The 16,754-nt window shown below is 36.5% G+C and overlaps 2 protein-coding genes across 11 annotated transcripts in view; one reads left to right on the top strand and one right to left on the bottom strand.

The window, feature by feature from the left end:
- Positions 1-16,754, top strand: part of ATP8B4 (ATPase phospholipid transporting 8B4 (putative)) — a 290,737-nt gene that overhangs the window by 46,619 nt on the left and 227,364 nt on the right. The gene's annotated exons all lie outside the window — the stretch shown is intronic.
- LOC125104690 (ADP-ribosylation factor-like protein 6-interacting protein 1) lies at positions 2,902-5,081 on the bottom strand. Its single transcript, XM_047737436.1, has one exon. The coding sequence runs from the start codon at positions 5,002-5,004 to the stop codon at positions 4,393-4,395; it is 612 nt and encodes a 203-aa protein (XP_047593392.1). The 5' UTR covers positions 5,005-5,081; the 3' UTR covers positions 2,902-4,392.

The raw sequence follows: 16,754 nt of genomic DNA, 5'->3' as shown, positions 1-16,754 counted from the left end.
TTAGATTCTACATGTAAGTAAAATCATACAGTATTTGTCTTTGTCGGACTTATTTCACTAACCTTAGTAACTGCTAGGTCCACACATGTTGTCACAAATGACAAGATTTCATTCTTTCTAATGGCTGAGTAGTATTTCTGAGAGAGAGAGTGTGTGTGTAGCGTATCTTTATCCATTCATCTATTGGTGGACACTTAGGTTGCTTTCACCTTGGGTATTATGAGTAATACTGCAATAAACATTGGAATTCATATATCCTTTTGAATTAGAGTTTTTGTTTTCTTAGGGTAACTAACCAGAGGTGGAATTGCTGGATTATATGGTATTTTTATTTTTAATCTTTGGGAAAACTCTGTACCATTTTTCATAGTGGTGGTACTAATTTACTTGCCCACAAACAATGCATGAGAGTTCCCTTTTCTCCATATCCTCACCAACCTACTACCAACTGATTCTACCTACTCTGATGGTTGTAAGGTGATATCTCATTGTGGTTTTGATTTGCACTTCCCTGATGCTTAGTGATGTTGAGCATCTTGTCAAGTGCCTGTTGGCCATCTGTATATATTCTTTGGAAAAATGTCTATTCAGGTCCTCTGCCCATTTTTAATCTGATTTTTTTTTATCTTGAGTAGTATGAGTTCTTTATATTAACCCCTTACCAGATACATCATTTACAAATATCTTCTCCCATTCAGTAGGTTGTCTTTCTTTTTTCCTTCCTTCCTCCCTTTCTGCCTTTCTTTTCTTTTCCTTTTTTTCTTCAAGATTTAAAAATTTAATTTAGAGCAAGCTGGGGTGGGGAGGGCTTGAGGGAGAGGAAGAGAGAAACTTTAGCAGGTCTTGGGGCTCGATCTCACAACTCTGGGATCACAACCCGAGCCAAAACCAAGAGTCAGATGCTTAATTGCACCACCCAGGCATCCCTGTCTTTTTATTTTGTTAATGGTTTTCTTCACTGGGCAGAAGCCTTTTAGTTTGATATAATCCCAATTATTCATTGTTATCTGCAAATAGTGACAATTTTATTTCTTCCTTACCAATTTGGATGCATTTAATTTCTTTTCCTTATTTGATTGTTGTAACTAGGACTTCCAGTATTATGTTAAATAAAAGTGGCAAGAGTGGACATCCTTGTCTTGCTCCTGATCTTAGGGGAAACATTTTCAGTTTTTCACCACTAAAGATGATGTTAGCTCTGGGTTTGTTATACATGGCCTTTATCATGTTGAGATAAGTGCCCTCTATACCCACTTTGTTGAAGTTTTTATCATGAATGAATGAAAAATTTTGTTGAATGCTTTCCCTGTATTTGCATATGATCAAATGATATTTATCCTTCATTTTATTAATGTGGTGTGTTATACTGGTTGATTCACGGATATGAATCATCTTTGCATTCCTGGAAGAATCTTCTAAGAACAAGGATATTCTGTATAACCACAATATTGTCAATATACCCTAGGAATATAACATTGATAAATAACGTAGATTCCATTTTTCAATTCCTCCATTTGCCTGTAAAATATCTTATCTTTCCGAGCTGGTTTTTAATCTTGGTACAATGTCTAATAGATGTTCACACATTGTGTTTGGTGTTTAATCCCTTTATTTTCTTTTTAATTTAGAACTGTTTTTCATTATATAGAATTTTGGAAAAGTCCAGTCCAACTGCTAAATAGATTTGGCACCAAAATAAAAAAAAAGATTTGCTTTGTAATGGGCAATGACTTTATTGACAGTGTTTTTATGAGGAATGCAACTTTCTGGTCTTCCTAATACAGAATTTCATTTTACAGATCACTAGTCATTGCTGTGTAATGAAGTTAAATGTTTTGGCCACATATGTGGGTCTATATCTGCTTTGTGACAGATTCTCAGAGAAAACTGACACCATCAGCATCATCATAATAGGGAATGACCCATCTTTGGATTACATCAGTTCCTACAGATTCCGTCATAGAGTGGGGAACTAGTATAACTTACTCATTTGCTATGCAGTCAGTCAACAAATATTTTGAGCCCCTGTGATATGCTAGGAAGTGCCAACCTTCAACCATGTAAAAATGTGGATTTTTACATTCCAATAAAATGTATGTATCCTCACACAATTGTTAAGTTTATAGTAACAACGATAACTTAAAAATAGTTTGCTAAACATTGCTACAAGTGGTACATTTGCCAGGGGAACCCAGACTAGAGAACTTCTAATCAGCCTGGGGTTGTTAAGGGGAAAAATCATGAAGTGATATTTCACCTCAATGAGATATTGAATATCTGCAACAAATGTGTACTTCATTTATATAAACTTCCACAACATCATCAGGAAGCTTGGGCCATAGGTGATACATATGAAAATACAACAAGCTGAGCATGATGTTGTGGGGAAATAATAATTTTCTCCTGTATATTCTTTATTATTTGTTAATACCATATTCATATAAATCTCACATTCTTCAAGATATAAAAAATTCCAGCTAATTGACTCAGATATTTCAAACATTATAATTATAGTCTATGTTCTGTTTGCTTTTTTTAAATGTTAATTCCAGTGTAGTTAACATACAGTGTTATATTAGTTTCAGGTGTATGATATAGTGATTCAACAATTCTATACATTACTCAGTGCTCATTATAAGTGTACTCTTAATTTCTTTTATCTATTTCACCCATTACCCACCCCTGACCTCTGGTAACCATCAGTTTGTTCTCTATAGTTAAAAGTCTGTTTTTGGTTTGTCCCTTTTTTCTTTGTTCATTTAATTTTGTTTCTTTTTTTTTTTTTTGAGGGATTCCAGCTTTTTTTATTTTTCCCCTTTTACACAAAACAAAGTAGAAGAAATAATACAAGATTAAAACTGCAAAAGTAGTTAATTGGTAGGTCACATATACACAAAAAAATCCAGAGAGCAAGATAGGCTTATCTACAGTGAGGAAACACATGTAAAAATTAAGGTAGTTTGTAGTTTTCATATGAAACATTAAAAAAAAAATCAAACAAATCAAACATATGCTACAATGGGTGCTGTTTACAGTCAGATTGAAGGGGAGGAAACACTTATTTAGAGACAGATACACCACAAGGTCCAGCATCAGTGCAATAAATTCACAAAACTATATTACAGCTAGTTAATCAGAGTTTCAGAACTGTTCCCAAATGTCACATTTTCGGCCCTCAGAGGTTCATTCCTACACATTTCAGCTATTCTAAATTTCTAGCTACCAAGAGGGAGAATGATTCTAAGACACGTTCCAAGCAGTTACAAACTCTCTGTAGACCAGAGGCCACCTATCGTCGCCAAAAGTCCGATTTCCCCAGCAGCCCTTGCATTCTTCAGAGAGAGAGATCAAGGAAGAAAGTCAGACACCAGTGCACCACCTCCTATGCCAAATCTCTGGGGACCAAAGCAGCCAGCAATTACCTTCAAATGAGAATCTTGAGGCTTATCTTTAAAGGCTTAGTCTGGTCTCGAAAAATTAGTAGGCTAAGATTATTTTCTACTGAAGTAAGTCTTGACTTAGTACAAGAAGACTTCTGTCCTTTATTGGCTGGTGTTGGAGTGAAGGTCACAGACCTAAGTCTTAACCTATTACATACTTTAGTTTCAGTCAGCTGAAAATCTGAAATTAAAAATATGCTAAAAATCCTAAACACAAGTTTCTGGAAGCCTGCTTAAAAAGCTTCTAAGGATCTATGAACTTAAGTCTAAGAGCAAGGAGAGACGAGCTTAAAGCCTGTCCTGTTCCCCATTTGGGAGGAAAGATCAATGTTTCTTACAAATTACTAAGTTTTGCACAAGGCAGAAACCAACATATACTAGGGCATGGAATTGGTTTCATTTTATTCCAGAGGATTCTTCTACAGTTTAGAAACAGCATGAGGAATGAATCTTAACTGGTCTCTTAATTGGAAGTGGTAAACTTGGTCTCTGTATTCATGAAGCCAGACAGTGTAAGCAGACTGTGGAAGCAGACAGTAGAACCAGCTTCCTGTAGCCACAGACCACTAGCTTGTATCTAGCTAAAGCAAAGATCAACTGGAACAATTATCCAAAGTCACAGTTAACTGTATTAAAAGGTGAAGTTCACCACTATATTATTTTAAAGGAAGTTGCCTAAAAATAAGAATTCAATTAACCTGGGTGAGAAAAATCAAAACAAGTACTCACGAATGAGTTGTCCATATAAGGCCAACTGATGAGAAAGCATCTGCTACACTTCACATGAAGACATAAAGCCTTACTTGGCAAGTCTGAATTTCTACGAACTAAGGGCAGAACGAGGGAGAGCAAAGAGCTACTTCTGTAACATTTTAGTATCCAGACAGCATAATAGAAACTGTTCCCAAGGACGATGTATATGCCATTCATTACACTGAATAAAGCAGCTGCATTATTCATTTTTCTTTTCTTTTTGTTTGAGAAGCTTATTTATCTCCCTTTTGGCCATTCCAATGTACTTCAAAATGATTCCATGCTGATTTAATCCAGGAAGCAACAGTAAGAAAGTCACTATCAGATAGGTGAGCAGCAGGTTGTGGACTTGCTGTCCCACCCAAGCAACCGCAGCAAGAGAAACGATCATGGTCATGAAGTACATTTTAGGCTTTTCTTCCTTCAGTGTAAAGAGACGTTTCCACCAGCCCACAGTTCTACGTCGAGTCTTTACCAGATTGCTACAAATTTCATGGAATCTTTGCTGTTGCTCAGTGGTCCATTTATTGGAGCCAAAAATTCTAGGAGCTAGAATGGGAACAAGGTAGTCAGCCAAGCACAAAAACATAACAAAACAGGAAACACCGGACAGAACAGATGGATCTAGATAGTAGATAGTCAGAAACACCAAAGAAACCACACCCATGATGGCAGGTGGAAACCAGGCTCTTTCCCATCTGAGGACTTTATCAGCCATCAGCATCACTTCTCCCCATCCCTGCAGCTGCTCTTCCAGACTTGCAGTCTCTGCAGCCAGCAGGTTGGTGCTGCGATTATCTCCCTCCGCCATTGTCCCTGAGGTGTTTCCTTAGTGGGCGCAAGCCGCCCCCCAAAACAAGCCTCCCACCGGCACCCACACAGCCACCCTGGCACTAATTTTGTTTCTTAAATTCCACAAGTGGGTGAAATCGTCAGGTATTTGACTTTCTGTGACTGATTTATTTTCCTTAGCATTATACTTTCTGGCTCTGTCCATGCCACTGCAAATGTCAGGATTTCATTCCTTTTTTATGGTTGAATAATATTATATTAGGTATATATACTACTCCATTATTCAGTCATCTACCGAAGGACACTGAGCTGCTTCCACAGTTTGGCACTGTAAATAATGCTGCAATAAACAGGGGTGCATGTATCCCTTCAAATTAGTGTTTTCATATTCTTTAGTTAAATATCCAGTAGTGGAGTTGCTGGATCATATGGTAATTCCATTTTTAATTTTTTTGAAGAACCTCCGTATTGTTTTCTTCAGTAGCTACACCATTTTGCATTCCTACCAACACTACACAAGGGTTCCTTTTTCTCTACATTCTCACCATAAATCATTGTTTCTTGTGATTTTGATTTTAGCCATTCTGGCAGGTGTGAAGTGTTAGCTCATCGTGGTCTTGATTTGAATTTCCTTGATGATGAGTGATGATTATCTTTTCATGTGTCTTTTGCCACCTGTATGTCTTCCCTTGGAGAAATGTCTGTTCATGTCTTCTGCCCATTTTTAAATTAGATTATTTGGGGTTTTTTTTTGGCATTGAGTTGTATAAGTTCTTTATATATTTCGGATACTAACCCTTTATTGGATATATCATTTGCAAATAACTTCTTGCATTCAGTAGGCTGTATTCTAAGTTTTGTTGATTGTTTCCTTTGCTGTGCAGAAGCTTTTTATTTTGATGTAGTCTCAGTAGTTTATTTTTGCTTTCATTTCCCTTGCCTCAGGAGATATATCTAGAACAATATTATTACCACTAATGTCCAAGAAATTACTGCCTGTGCTCTCTTCTAGAATTTTTATGGTTTCAGGTTTTAAAATTAAGTCCTTGATCCATTTTGAGTTTGTGTATGGTGTGAGAAAGTGGTCCAATTTCATTCTTTTAGCTGTAGCGATCCAGTTTTCCCAACACTATTTGTTGAAGAGACTGTCTTTTTTCCCCATTGCATATTCTTTCCTGCTTTGTCAAAAATTAATTGATCATATAGTTGTAGATTTATTTCTGGGTTTTCTATTCTGTTCCATTGATCTATATATCTATTTTTTGTGCCAGTCATACTTTTTTAATTATTATAGGGTTGTGGTGTATCTTGAAATCTGGGGTTTGATACTTCCAGTTTTCTTCTCTTTCAAGATTGCTTTGGCTACTCAGGATCTTTCAATAAAAATTTTAAGATTATTCTAGTTCTGTGAAAAATGTTTTTGGAATTTTGATAGGGATTGCATTAAATTTGCAGGTTGCTTTGGGTAGTATGGACATTTTAACAATATTTGTTCTTATATTCACACACTAAAGAATATCTTTTCATTTGTGTTAAATTCAATTTCTGTCATGAACATTCTCTAATTAGTTCTCCTGCACATTTTCATAACTTTTTGGTATCTAGAGGGAACAAGACATGGGAGATTTTATTTGGTACCACTACAGATGAAGGAGAAATGCCTAATCCATTCCATTTCACTTTACTAAATTTCTGTGCCAAAACATGATAGAAATTATTCCAGACATTGAATATTTGTTTTTCATCCTAAGTATTGTAGGGCATAAGTTATCCCATTGTTCGTTCATCAGCTTTTTAACTGGGAGGGAAGGAAGAGGTAGCATTGGTATTCTTAGTCCACCTTGTGGTCTAGATTTTTATGCTGTGCTTAAATTTCTTTGAAAAAGAAGTCTTTTTTTTTCTTTGTACAGAGAGTACACTATATACTTAAAAATTTGCTATCATAGTCATTGTGCACAGTTACAAATAGAAAGTGTAGAAAGAGATTTCTTCTGGCTCTCATATACTTCCAAAATTTGTGTGCTGCTCTATTTGAGGTATTATGTAGGCTTTGAGCAATCTGGTGTTTTATTACTCAGGATATAGTCTAGTTTGGGCTGCTATTAAAAAAAATCACCAGTCACTGGAGACTCTCTAAAGGCGCTGTTCCTCAACACCATCCTTTATTACCTCTGTGGATTTGGAGGTGGGGTATATATTCTCTTCTTGAACACTTTTTTCTTGGTCTTCACAACTCTTGTGGAAATTCTTGCTTCTCAGACTGCTATGACCCTGTCTCCTTCACTGGACCTCAGTGGTGGAATTGCCCCTGGTTCTGTCCTCTATCCTCTTCTGTCTGTATAGTGTGTTCCTCAGAGGAGTGCTCTTCTATCATGGCTTCCACTCATCTCTGTGGAGATAACTTTTAAATCTGTGGTGTCCATCGTGACATCTTTCCTAAATGTTCTACCTTATTTCTAATTGCTACTCTTTTAATCTAATCATTCTGTTAATATAGTTTCAGGTTGTATAGAAAGATAAAACCTGGGAATTAGGAGGGTCTTCAAAATCATCTTGTCCAAATTTTCTTCCAACTTGACAATCTATTCCTGAAGTGTTGCTGAATATTTTCCTGGATTACTTACTCTAACATGTTCAAGCATGTACTGTAAGAGCTAGATCATCCTCTGGACAGTAAATTTTCCTACATATTAACTAGAATTTCACATCCTTGAGTTTACTTTCTGTTTTGTAGTTTGGAACAACAGAGTATCTATTCTGCCACGTGCATTAAAGATTATCAAATGTTTAAAGGCTTTTTCATGTTAGGATTCTCACAGACACATGGGGAATGTTGTTTGACTATATAGGCACCTCATGGCCCCATCAAGTTGACACATTAAAATTAACCATTATAGCCATATTTTAGTTTATCAAGATATTCTTAACTTTGTCTATTTCTTCTTTTAGTTCTGTCAGTTTTTGCTTTATATATTTTTAGGTTACATTATGATGTATACAAATTTAGAGTTATATATTCCTAGAGAAAGATCTTTTATTATTATGGAATGGTCCTATTTATCTCTAGCAATTGTTATATATTGAAGTCTACTTTATCTGGTATTAGTGTAGTGATACCAGATTTCCTTTTATTAATGTTTACATGTTATATATTTTTTCTTTTTACTTTCAGCCCTTTAATGTCTTAAATTTAAGATGTGATATATTGTGGTTTTAAAAAATACAGTTTGACAGAGTTTGACTTTTATTTATTTATTTAAAAAAGATTTTTATTTAAAAGAGAGAGAGACAGTGAGAGAGGGAACACAAGCAAAGGAAGCGGGAGAGGGAGAAGCAGGCTTGCTGCCAAGCAGGGACCCCGATGTGGGGCTTGATTCCATGATCCTGGGATCATGACCTGAGCTGAAGGAGAAGCTTAATGACTGAGCCACCAAACTTTGACTTTTAAATGAAGTATTTAGTTCATTTATTGTTAATACAATTACTGATACATTTATGCCTAAATCTATTGTCTTACTATTTGTTATTTTACATTTCTTTTTCTGTTGCCTTTCTTTGCATAAGCAATATTTCTATTGCTTTTCTATTTCTAGAATATAAATAGAAAATCGGAATAGAAATGGAATATTTCCATTCCATTTCTAAGCATCTATTAGCTTGTTACTTATCATTCTTTTAGTGTTCTTTATGTGGTTATTTTTAGGATTGCGACATAACTATTTGATTAACTTTAGTACTTTTACTACTTTGTGAGCCATGTAACAATTTAGAGCATTTTAACTTTCCTTATCTATTTCTGTGCCATTGTTATCATGTATTTAATTCATTGTGTATTGTAAAACAGTAGTTTTGTTACAGCAGTAAAAAATAACTTGTGTTATTGTCAACATGTTCATTATTTGTGTAGATTTACCTACAACATTTTTTTTTTTTTTTTTTTTTTTTTTTTAAAGATTTTATTTATTTATTTGACAGAGAGAGATCACAAGTAGATGGAGAGGCAGGCAGAGAGAGAGAGAGGGAAGCAGGATCTCCGCTGAGCAGAGAACCCGATGTGGGACTCGATCCCAGGACCCTGAGATCATGACCTGAGCCGAAGGCAGCGGCTCAACCCACTGAGCCACCCAGGCGCCCTACCTACAACATTTCAGTTGTTTTTTTTTTTTCATTTTTCTGCATTTCTGTGATTCTATCTAGAGTAATTCTCCTTCTGCCTGAAGATTTCATTTTTTAAAAAATGTGGAACTAATGGTAGTGAATTCAGTCACTTTTTATTAGGAAAAAGATCCTTATTTTGCATTTATATTTGGATGAAAATTTTTTTAAAGATTTCATTTATTTATTTGACAGAGATCACAATTAGGCTGAGAGGCAGGCAGAGAGAGAGGAAGGGAAGCAGGCTCTCTGCTGAGCAGAGAGCCAGATGCGCAGCTCTTGATCCCAGGACCCTGGGATCATGACCTGAGCGGAAGGCAGAGGCTTTAACCCACTGAGCCACCCAGGCACCCCTGGATAAATATTTTTATGGAGCATAGAACTCCAGGTTGGTAGTCTTTTCTTCTGGCAATTTAAAGGTACTATTCTGTCACATTCAGATCTCCACTTGTTCTTTTAAAAAGTAAACTGACAGTCTATAAACTCAGGTTTTGGAGGGGAAGGGGAGGGGAGTTGGGTGAGCCTGGTGGTGGGTATTAAGGAAGGCACATATTGCATGGAGCACTGGGTGTGGTGAATCCTGGAACACTGAAAAAATAGAATTACATTAAAAAAAAGAAAAAAAGTAAGCTGACATTCTTGTTATTCTTTTGTTGAAGTGATATGTTTTCTGGCTATTTTAAAAACTTTATTTTTGTTTTTCAGCATTATTACTATTCTGGGTATAGGTATGGTTTTCTTTGTATTTAACAAGCTTGCAATTTATAGAGATTCTGAGTTTTTCACCTTGATTTCTTTTGGAAATTTGGAAAATTCTCAGAATATCCTCAAATATTGTTACTACTTCCTATTCTCTCAGGTCTCTTTTGTGGGACTCCAGTTATACATCTGATAGAACTTTTACTATGTCTCTATGTGCTTATGCTTTTTTTCTGATATTTTCAACTTTTTTCTTCCTTCCTTGTACAGTTTTTATATTTTCTAACCACTAATTTACAACTATTCCCTCTGCTATGTCTAATGTGCTATTAAACTCCTATATTGAATGCTTAATTGTAGTATTTTCAAATTCTATACATTTTGTTTTTTGTTTTATGTGTAATTTGGTAATTTGTATTTTGTCATCTATTCTAATGTACATGTTAATTACAATTATTTTAAAGTCCATGTGTGATAGTTCCAATATCTAGATCATATGTAGGCCAGTTTCTATTTCCTATTTTTTTTCTCTTGGTTTTCGATAGTTTGATATTGTGCCCTGCCATACTTGCTAATTTATTATTAAAATCTAGAACTTGCCTATAAAAAAATTGTAGGGGATCTGGATAATGTTATCTTCCTTGAGGAAAATTTACTTTTCCTCTCAGACACAATTAGAGAAGGAACAGATCATCTTGATACGGTCAGAGACTGAGATAGTACGAGTCTGGGTTTCAGTATTTATAAGGCATCATCTAATTTTGTTAGTTTTTACTCCTAGAACGCAGTCCTTCAGAAGTCAACTAGAAACCTAGAGTGTTACCAAGGCTCCTCTTCCCTGCTAGGTTCTGAACTCTAATTGTTGTCTTCTCTCACCTCTGGGAAGCTGAGGAATTAAAAAATACCTTAAGGGGAAAGGTAGAGAATATCAGGGTTAGCTCAGTACTTTTCTGGTTCTTGGCCTTTCATGTTCTTTCTGATTTTGTTCTATGTATTTCCAAACATTTACAAACATTTTGTATATTTCATCTAGCTCTTAAAGTTCTCAGCAGATGAGTTAATCCTGACACAGTTTACACTGTTGTAGTGGGAAACTTAAAAACACATTTTTAATAATGTCTTATAAGATTACCAGGAGAATACATTAAATATTACTGTTCTGTAGTAGTTATAGGAGTATTTGAATATATCAGGAAGTATAAATAAGGAATAAAGAATAGTGAATTGAATAAGAAAATAATGGTTAAGGAATGGTTAAGGAATATGTAAATCAGTGTTCTTGGCTAGAATAGGTTTAAATATTAGCCATGACATATACACAAAAATGAATCTATTATGAACTACCTCATTATAGTGAATAATAAAATTATACTTAGAACAACATTGTATGTCATACATACTTATTGAACTTAGAACATATTTGTAAATGCATTTGTTCCAGTTCTCCATTTCTTTCTTTAGTATTCCCAATAATATTCTATTTGTCATACTTTGGTTTTATAAAAGAAAAATCCTTAATTTTATCCCTAGAATTATAGTCATTTATTTTAAAAAATACTTTCAGATCCCTTCCATGGACCCAAACCTTAGAACACTTCTTTAATTTAGTATTTGAGCCAGTATCTGGCATATGTCAAGTTCTTATTTGTAGCTGTGATTGTTATTATTTTGAGTAGTTTTAGTAAGTGCTATTTGAATTATAGTCCCCTGCTGGACCCTGTTCTTGTGTAATGTTGTGCTTGCTATTTGTTCAAACAGAACTTCCTAATTTAAAGGAAACTATAATTTTTATTTCTGGGCTTAACTTTGTAATATGCTTTGAAATCTTTCAATGGTGAAATAAAATCTTAAAGCTTATGAAGTAATCCCCAAATGGTATTTTCTATAAAGAAAAGTACCCTTAATAACTCAGCAGTTGTCTACTGTGAATTGTAAGTTTACATTCTTTAAGGTGGATAAGTTGATGAAAATACCATGTGTCAATTATTTTAGCTGGAATGATCTTGTTTGACTGTGGTAGTTTTGGTTGTCTTATGATAATGAGAACTTTGAGTGGTAGTTCATTCATTTATTTGCTTGTTTATCAATCCAAACATTTCACAAGTATTGACTGGATATCTATTTTGTGCCAGAAACTGTCCCAAAGGTTTCAGATATAGTTGTGAGCAAAACAGATTTTTGAAAAGTAAAAAAAAAAAAAAAAAAAAAGCTTCAACCTGTATGGAGCTTACAATTTTGTGGGGGGAGAAGAAAGCTAGTCAACAAAATCAAATAATAAGTAAGTTACCTTGTACATTTGAGGGGCTGCAATTTTATGATTATGATGAGAACTCTGAAGATCTATTCTCTTGGGGCTCCTGGGTGGCTCAGATGGTTAAGTTTGTGCCTTTGGTTCAGGTCATGATCCCAGAGTCCTGGGATCAAGCTCCACATCAGGCTCCCCACTGAGCAGGGAGTCTGCTTCTCCCTTTTCCTCTGGTGCTGCCCCTCCTGTGCTCTCTCACTCACTCTCAAATAAATTAATAGATAAATAGAATCTTCAAAAAAATGAAAAAAATCTCTCAACACCTTTCCTGTATATCATACCGTCATCATGTTTACATTATATCCCTGGTACTTACTTATTTTATAACCGGAAGTTTGTGCCTCCCTCTCCTTGCCCTGCCCCATAACCACAAGTAGTCTGGTCTCTTTTTTCTGTGAGTTCGTTTCGGTTTAACATGTAAGTGAAATCAGATAGTATTTGTCTTTCTCAGTCTGAGTTGGTATACTTAGCATGATGCCACCAAGGCCCATCCATGTTGTTGGAAACAGTAAGATTTCCTGGACAAACACATTTCTCGTGTGACTCCCAGGGTTTTGGAATGAAAGTGCTAGTGAGGTGCTCTGAAGCTTAAGCTTTATTAGCTTCACTGTCCGTGGGCTTTTGGTGGTTGTAATGGGGTAAGTGTGTGAAGATCAAGGAGGGCCCTGAATTCCTTTATAAGAACTTGCTTGTTTATTGAGGTGCAGCAGCATTGGGCGTTTTGAGCAGAGAAAAGATGATTCTTGTGGTAGGCACATTAACGCCCCTTCCCCCAGATATGTTCATGTCTTATCCTTGGAACCTGTGAATATATTACCTTACATGGTAAAATAAATTTTGGAGATGCGGTTGAGGATCTTGGGATAGGATGAGTACCCTGGATTATACAGGTAGGTCCACTGTAATTATAAGAGGGAGGCAGGAGAGTCAGAGAAGGTGATATGACAATAGAAGCAGAGGTCAGAGTGATGTGGCCATGAGCCAAGGAATGTGGGCAGTTTCTAGAAGCTGGAAAAGGCAAGGAATGGATTCTCTCCTACAGCTTTTTTTTTTTTTTTTAAGATTTTATTTATTTATTTGAGAGAGAGACAGTGAGAGAGAGCATGAGCGAGGAGAAGGTCAGAGGGAGAAGCAGACTCCCCATGGAACTGGGAGCCCGATGCGGGACTCGATCCCAGGTCTCCGGGATCATGACCTGAGCCGAAGGCAGTCATCCAACCAACTGAGCCACCCAGGCGTCCCTCTCCTACAGCTTTTAGAAGGAACTCAGTCCTGATAAAACATCTTGATTTTTAGCTCTGTGAACTCCGTTTTCAGACTTCTGACTTCCAGAATAAGAAGATCACACATTTGTGTTGTTATAAGCTTGTGGTGATTTGCTAGAACAGCAATAGGAAACAAATACAATTGGAAAAGGATCAGTCTGGTTGCCCTATTAAAAATAGATTATGGGGGCAGGGGAGGAAGCTGGGAGGCTCTATTGCAGTAGCTGGAGGACAGCGCAAGGGTGACTTGGACTGGAGTGTGGATAGGTAGGGTGGGAGGGGAGTGTGAGAAGTAGGCAGATTTCTTTTTTGCCCAAAGTTCTGGCTCCATTGTGTCTCTTCTAAAACATGTTCTCCACATGCTTCACTAGTAGGTAAATAAAGTGAGGTTCCTAATTTTTCTTTTGGTCTTTTCACATGTGGTCCACTATTTGCTAGAAGAGACAGTAGTTGGGGAACAGGAGATGTCCTCTTGAAAAGTCCATATTTTATCTTAGGTGGCAGACCACCTTTACCAAATTCCTTTTTTCAGTAAATGGCATGGATAAGGAGCTTGGCAAAACAACCTACCATACTCCCCAGTGTGTATCTAGCTGCATAAATTCCCTTCAGAGCTACTTGAGATAGGTGGTGATGCCTTTTCTCCACCCACTTGGACCTGACTTTCTTTTTCTCTGGTTTCCATGGCTCCTGGGCCCCTCCTCTGCTTCCATGCCGTGTGAGTATTTGTGGGCATGTTCACCCTTCGAAGGCTATTTCTGTCTTGTTTTTTTCTTCACTGTCTACAGTAGAGCCTTGCTCAAAGGAGCTCCCTAAATATTTCTGGAATATTTCTGGAATAAATCCCTTTGTCTTGGCTCCAGCAGATTTTTATTGCCACATGGATTCATGGGTCTGAGGCACAGAAACCAATATGTACTAAAGAAACCCAATTTATAAGCCCCCTTCATCTCAAAATAACAAATTTAAGCTTTGAAAAACACAGCTTCCTGTGCAAACCCTGAGATATCAGAGAAGAGATGTCTTTCGATTTCCTTGTCCTGTGTCTTTCTTTTCTACCTGGGGTTCTTTGCTCTCACTTGGTGACAGGTGTCTTGCTTTCCCTTGGGTGGCCAGAATGTGTCTCACAGTGGAAAATTAAATGTCCTCCAGGTTCTTCTAGGCTCTTGTGATTCTTGGGATAGATCCTTATTTTATTTTTCTTTCTGAAAGGGGATGCTGTAGGAAGATACAGCTATTTTTCATCTGCACAGAAAATACTCTGATCCTGGCCCAGTTCATAAAAATGCATGTTTTTGCTATACATAATTAAATTATAAAAGAATAGAAATAAAAACCAATAGTCTAGCATTAGGCCCATATGAGAAAGGGTGCAAAGAAAGCAGTAAGTTTTGAACAGGTTTTTGGGAGAGTTTTCTCAGCGAGGACTGCCCAAAGGCTCCAAGAAGAGGAGGCAGCCTCCACCAGGCAGCAGAGAGAAGCCTAGAAGCAGTGGAATGTGAGAGGTCACAGGGCTGCAAGGTTAATGGGAAGGGAGTGTGTGTTTGAGGTAGACCATGGAGCATGGCATTCAATAACAGAGTCCTCTTCTTCCTCTCCTTGACCTTTGAATATAGGCACACAGCAATTTGCATTTTCCCAGCCAACTCCGCACAGTGCCATCTAACATCTCCTGATACCCCAAATCTGTTTCACACTGCTTTCATAAGAAGGCAGCTCAGTGTTTGAAATCTGATTGTATTGCATGATCTTGTGAGGACTTATTTTCCTCATTTATAAAATGGGACTAATAATAGCATATACCTGTTGGTACCTGGATTGTTCTGAGGAATAATGAAATAAAGTAAGCAAACTGGTCCTCATAGTATCTAGTTTTTAATCAGTGCTCAATACATGTTAGCTGCTATTATTAACATTAGTATTGTGGTATTTCTTAACTCTCTAGTTGTGGAATCTATACTTACAGAAAGCAATATACCACAGACTTATATGAAGATTTTATCCATTTTTACTTGTAACTTATGTAATCCAATTCGTGCCTGGTGGAAGAAGAATGAACTGGTTAAAAATTTTTATGTTTCTTTGTGAAGCTATAGTAAACCATGGGAGGAATAGAGCTTCCAATAAATCAAATTTTCCAAATATCTGGACCTGATGAGCAAATTGGCTCAGCCAAGAGGAAAACAAACCCAAGGCTTTTTAGTATTTGTTTGAATCCCCTAACTCTGTTTCCAAGCTCTTTTGTCAGGACAAGAATAAAAAAAATTTGTGGGAAGATTTTTCTCTTTTGCTTCAATTCTCTTTAGTTTGCTGTTCAAATGTCAGTAAGTCCCAGCAGCTGCAGGTCACCACTGGGTTTCAATAGGAAACCCCGATTTAGGACACATATTTTTCAATTGTATCAGAATGTGCTTTTGGAGTCAAATCAGGAAATCTTGGAGGGTGGGGGAACTCTTTTCTTTAAAGCTCTCTCCACTCATTGTTCTTTCCTCATGTCTTTAATGAATTGCTTTAGCTCCCAGCCACAAGACCAGATTGTGAAGAATGAAAGAAAATACAGAAAGGAAAAAGCTTAAGTTATTGATTTGGCTTGAGGGTATTTTTCTGAGACTTCTGACCCAACCCAAAAAAAAAACCAACAACAACCCCAAACCCCAAATGACACTCCATGTTTGGAGACATTCTTCAGCTTTTGGATTGGGACCAACCTTGTTGAGGAAGTACAAGTTCCTGTCATCAGGGTTTATACAGAGCCCCCAGATTTTTTGTGGTGCTTCATCATTTCATGATTTTGGGGATATAAAGCCAATTGCCTGAAGACTGTCTCCCAAACCACATTTGGTGAAGGACAAAATGCTCTGGATTTAATTGAAGAAAGACAGTTGTGTTCATTAATTAGGAATTTATAGTTGCTGTGATCACTTATGGGTCCAATGGAAGCCTCCTAAATCTTCCTTCTTACTCTTGGTCTTTTAACAGAGCTACTGAATTCACCAACTAGTCTTAAATATTAAGGTGGTGGGAGTTGTTCATAGAAAAACTAAGAGAAAAAAAGACCTAGATGCCGGCTGGAAATAGAAGCTGGATTTTGTCTAAATTATTATAGTATGAAGGAGAAGAGCCCAGATTAGGCATTGGGTGTTGCCCCCAACAACTTGGGGAAGAATCAATGGGTATTTGCCAGTTTCCACTAAGAATATTCAGAAAATTAGAGAATTACTTCAGATCTGTTTGAGAAATAATAATACAAGCAAATTTAAGACTGACTATCCAAATTTGGGTGATTTTTTTCTCACTTATTTGCTATTTTTTTTTAGAAAAAAATTTTTTTTGTTATTTTTTTCT

Source organism: Lutra lutra, chromosome 7 (genome assembly GCF_902655055.1).
Source record: "Lutra lutra chromosome 7, mLutLut1.2, whole genome shotgun sequence".
Classification (NCBI taxonomy): Eukaryota; Metazoa; Chordata; class Mammalia; order Carnivora; family Mustelidae; genus Lutra; species Lutra lutra.
The sequence above is the reverse complement of the archived record's forward strand: the minus strand, read 5'-3'. Positions and strand labels throughout refer to the sequence as shown.

Excerpts from the sequence above, each read along its gene's own strand:
- LOC125104690 (XM_047737436.1), bottom strand. The coding sequence starts at position 5,004 with ATGGCGGAGGGAGATAATCGCAGCACCAACCTGCTGGCTGCAGAGACT.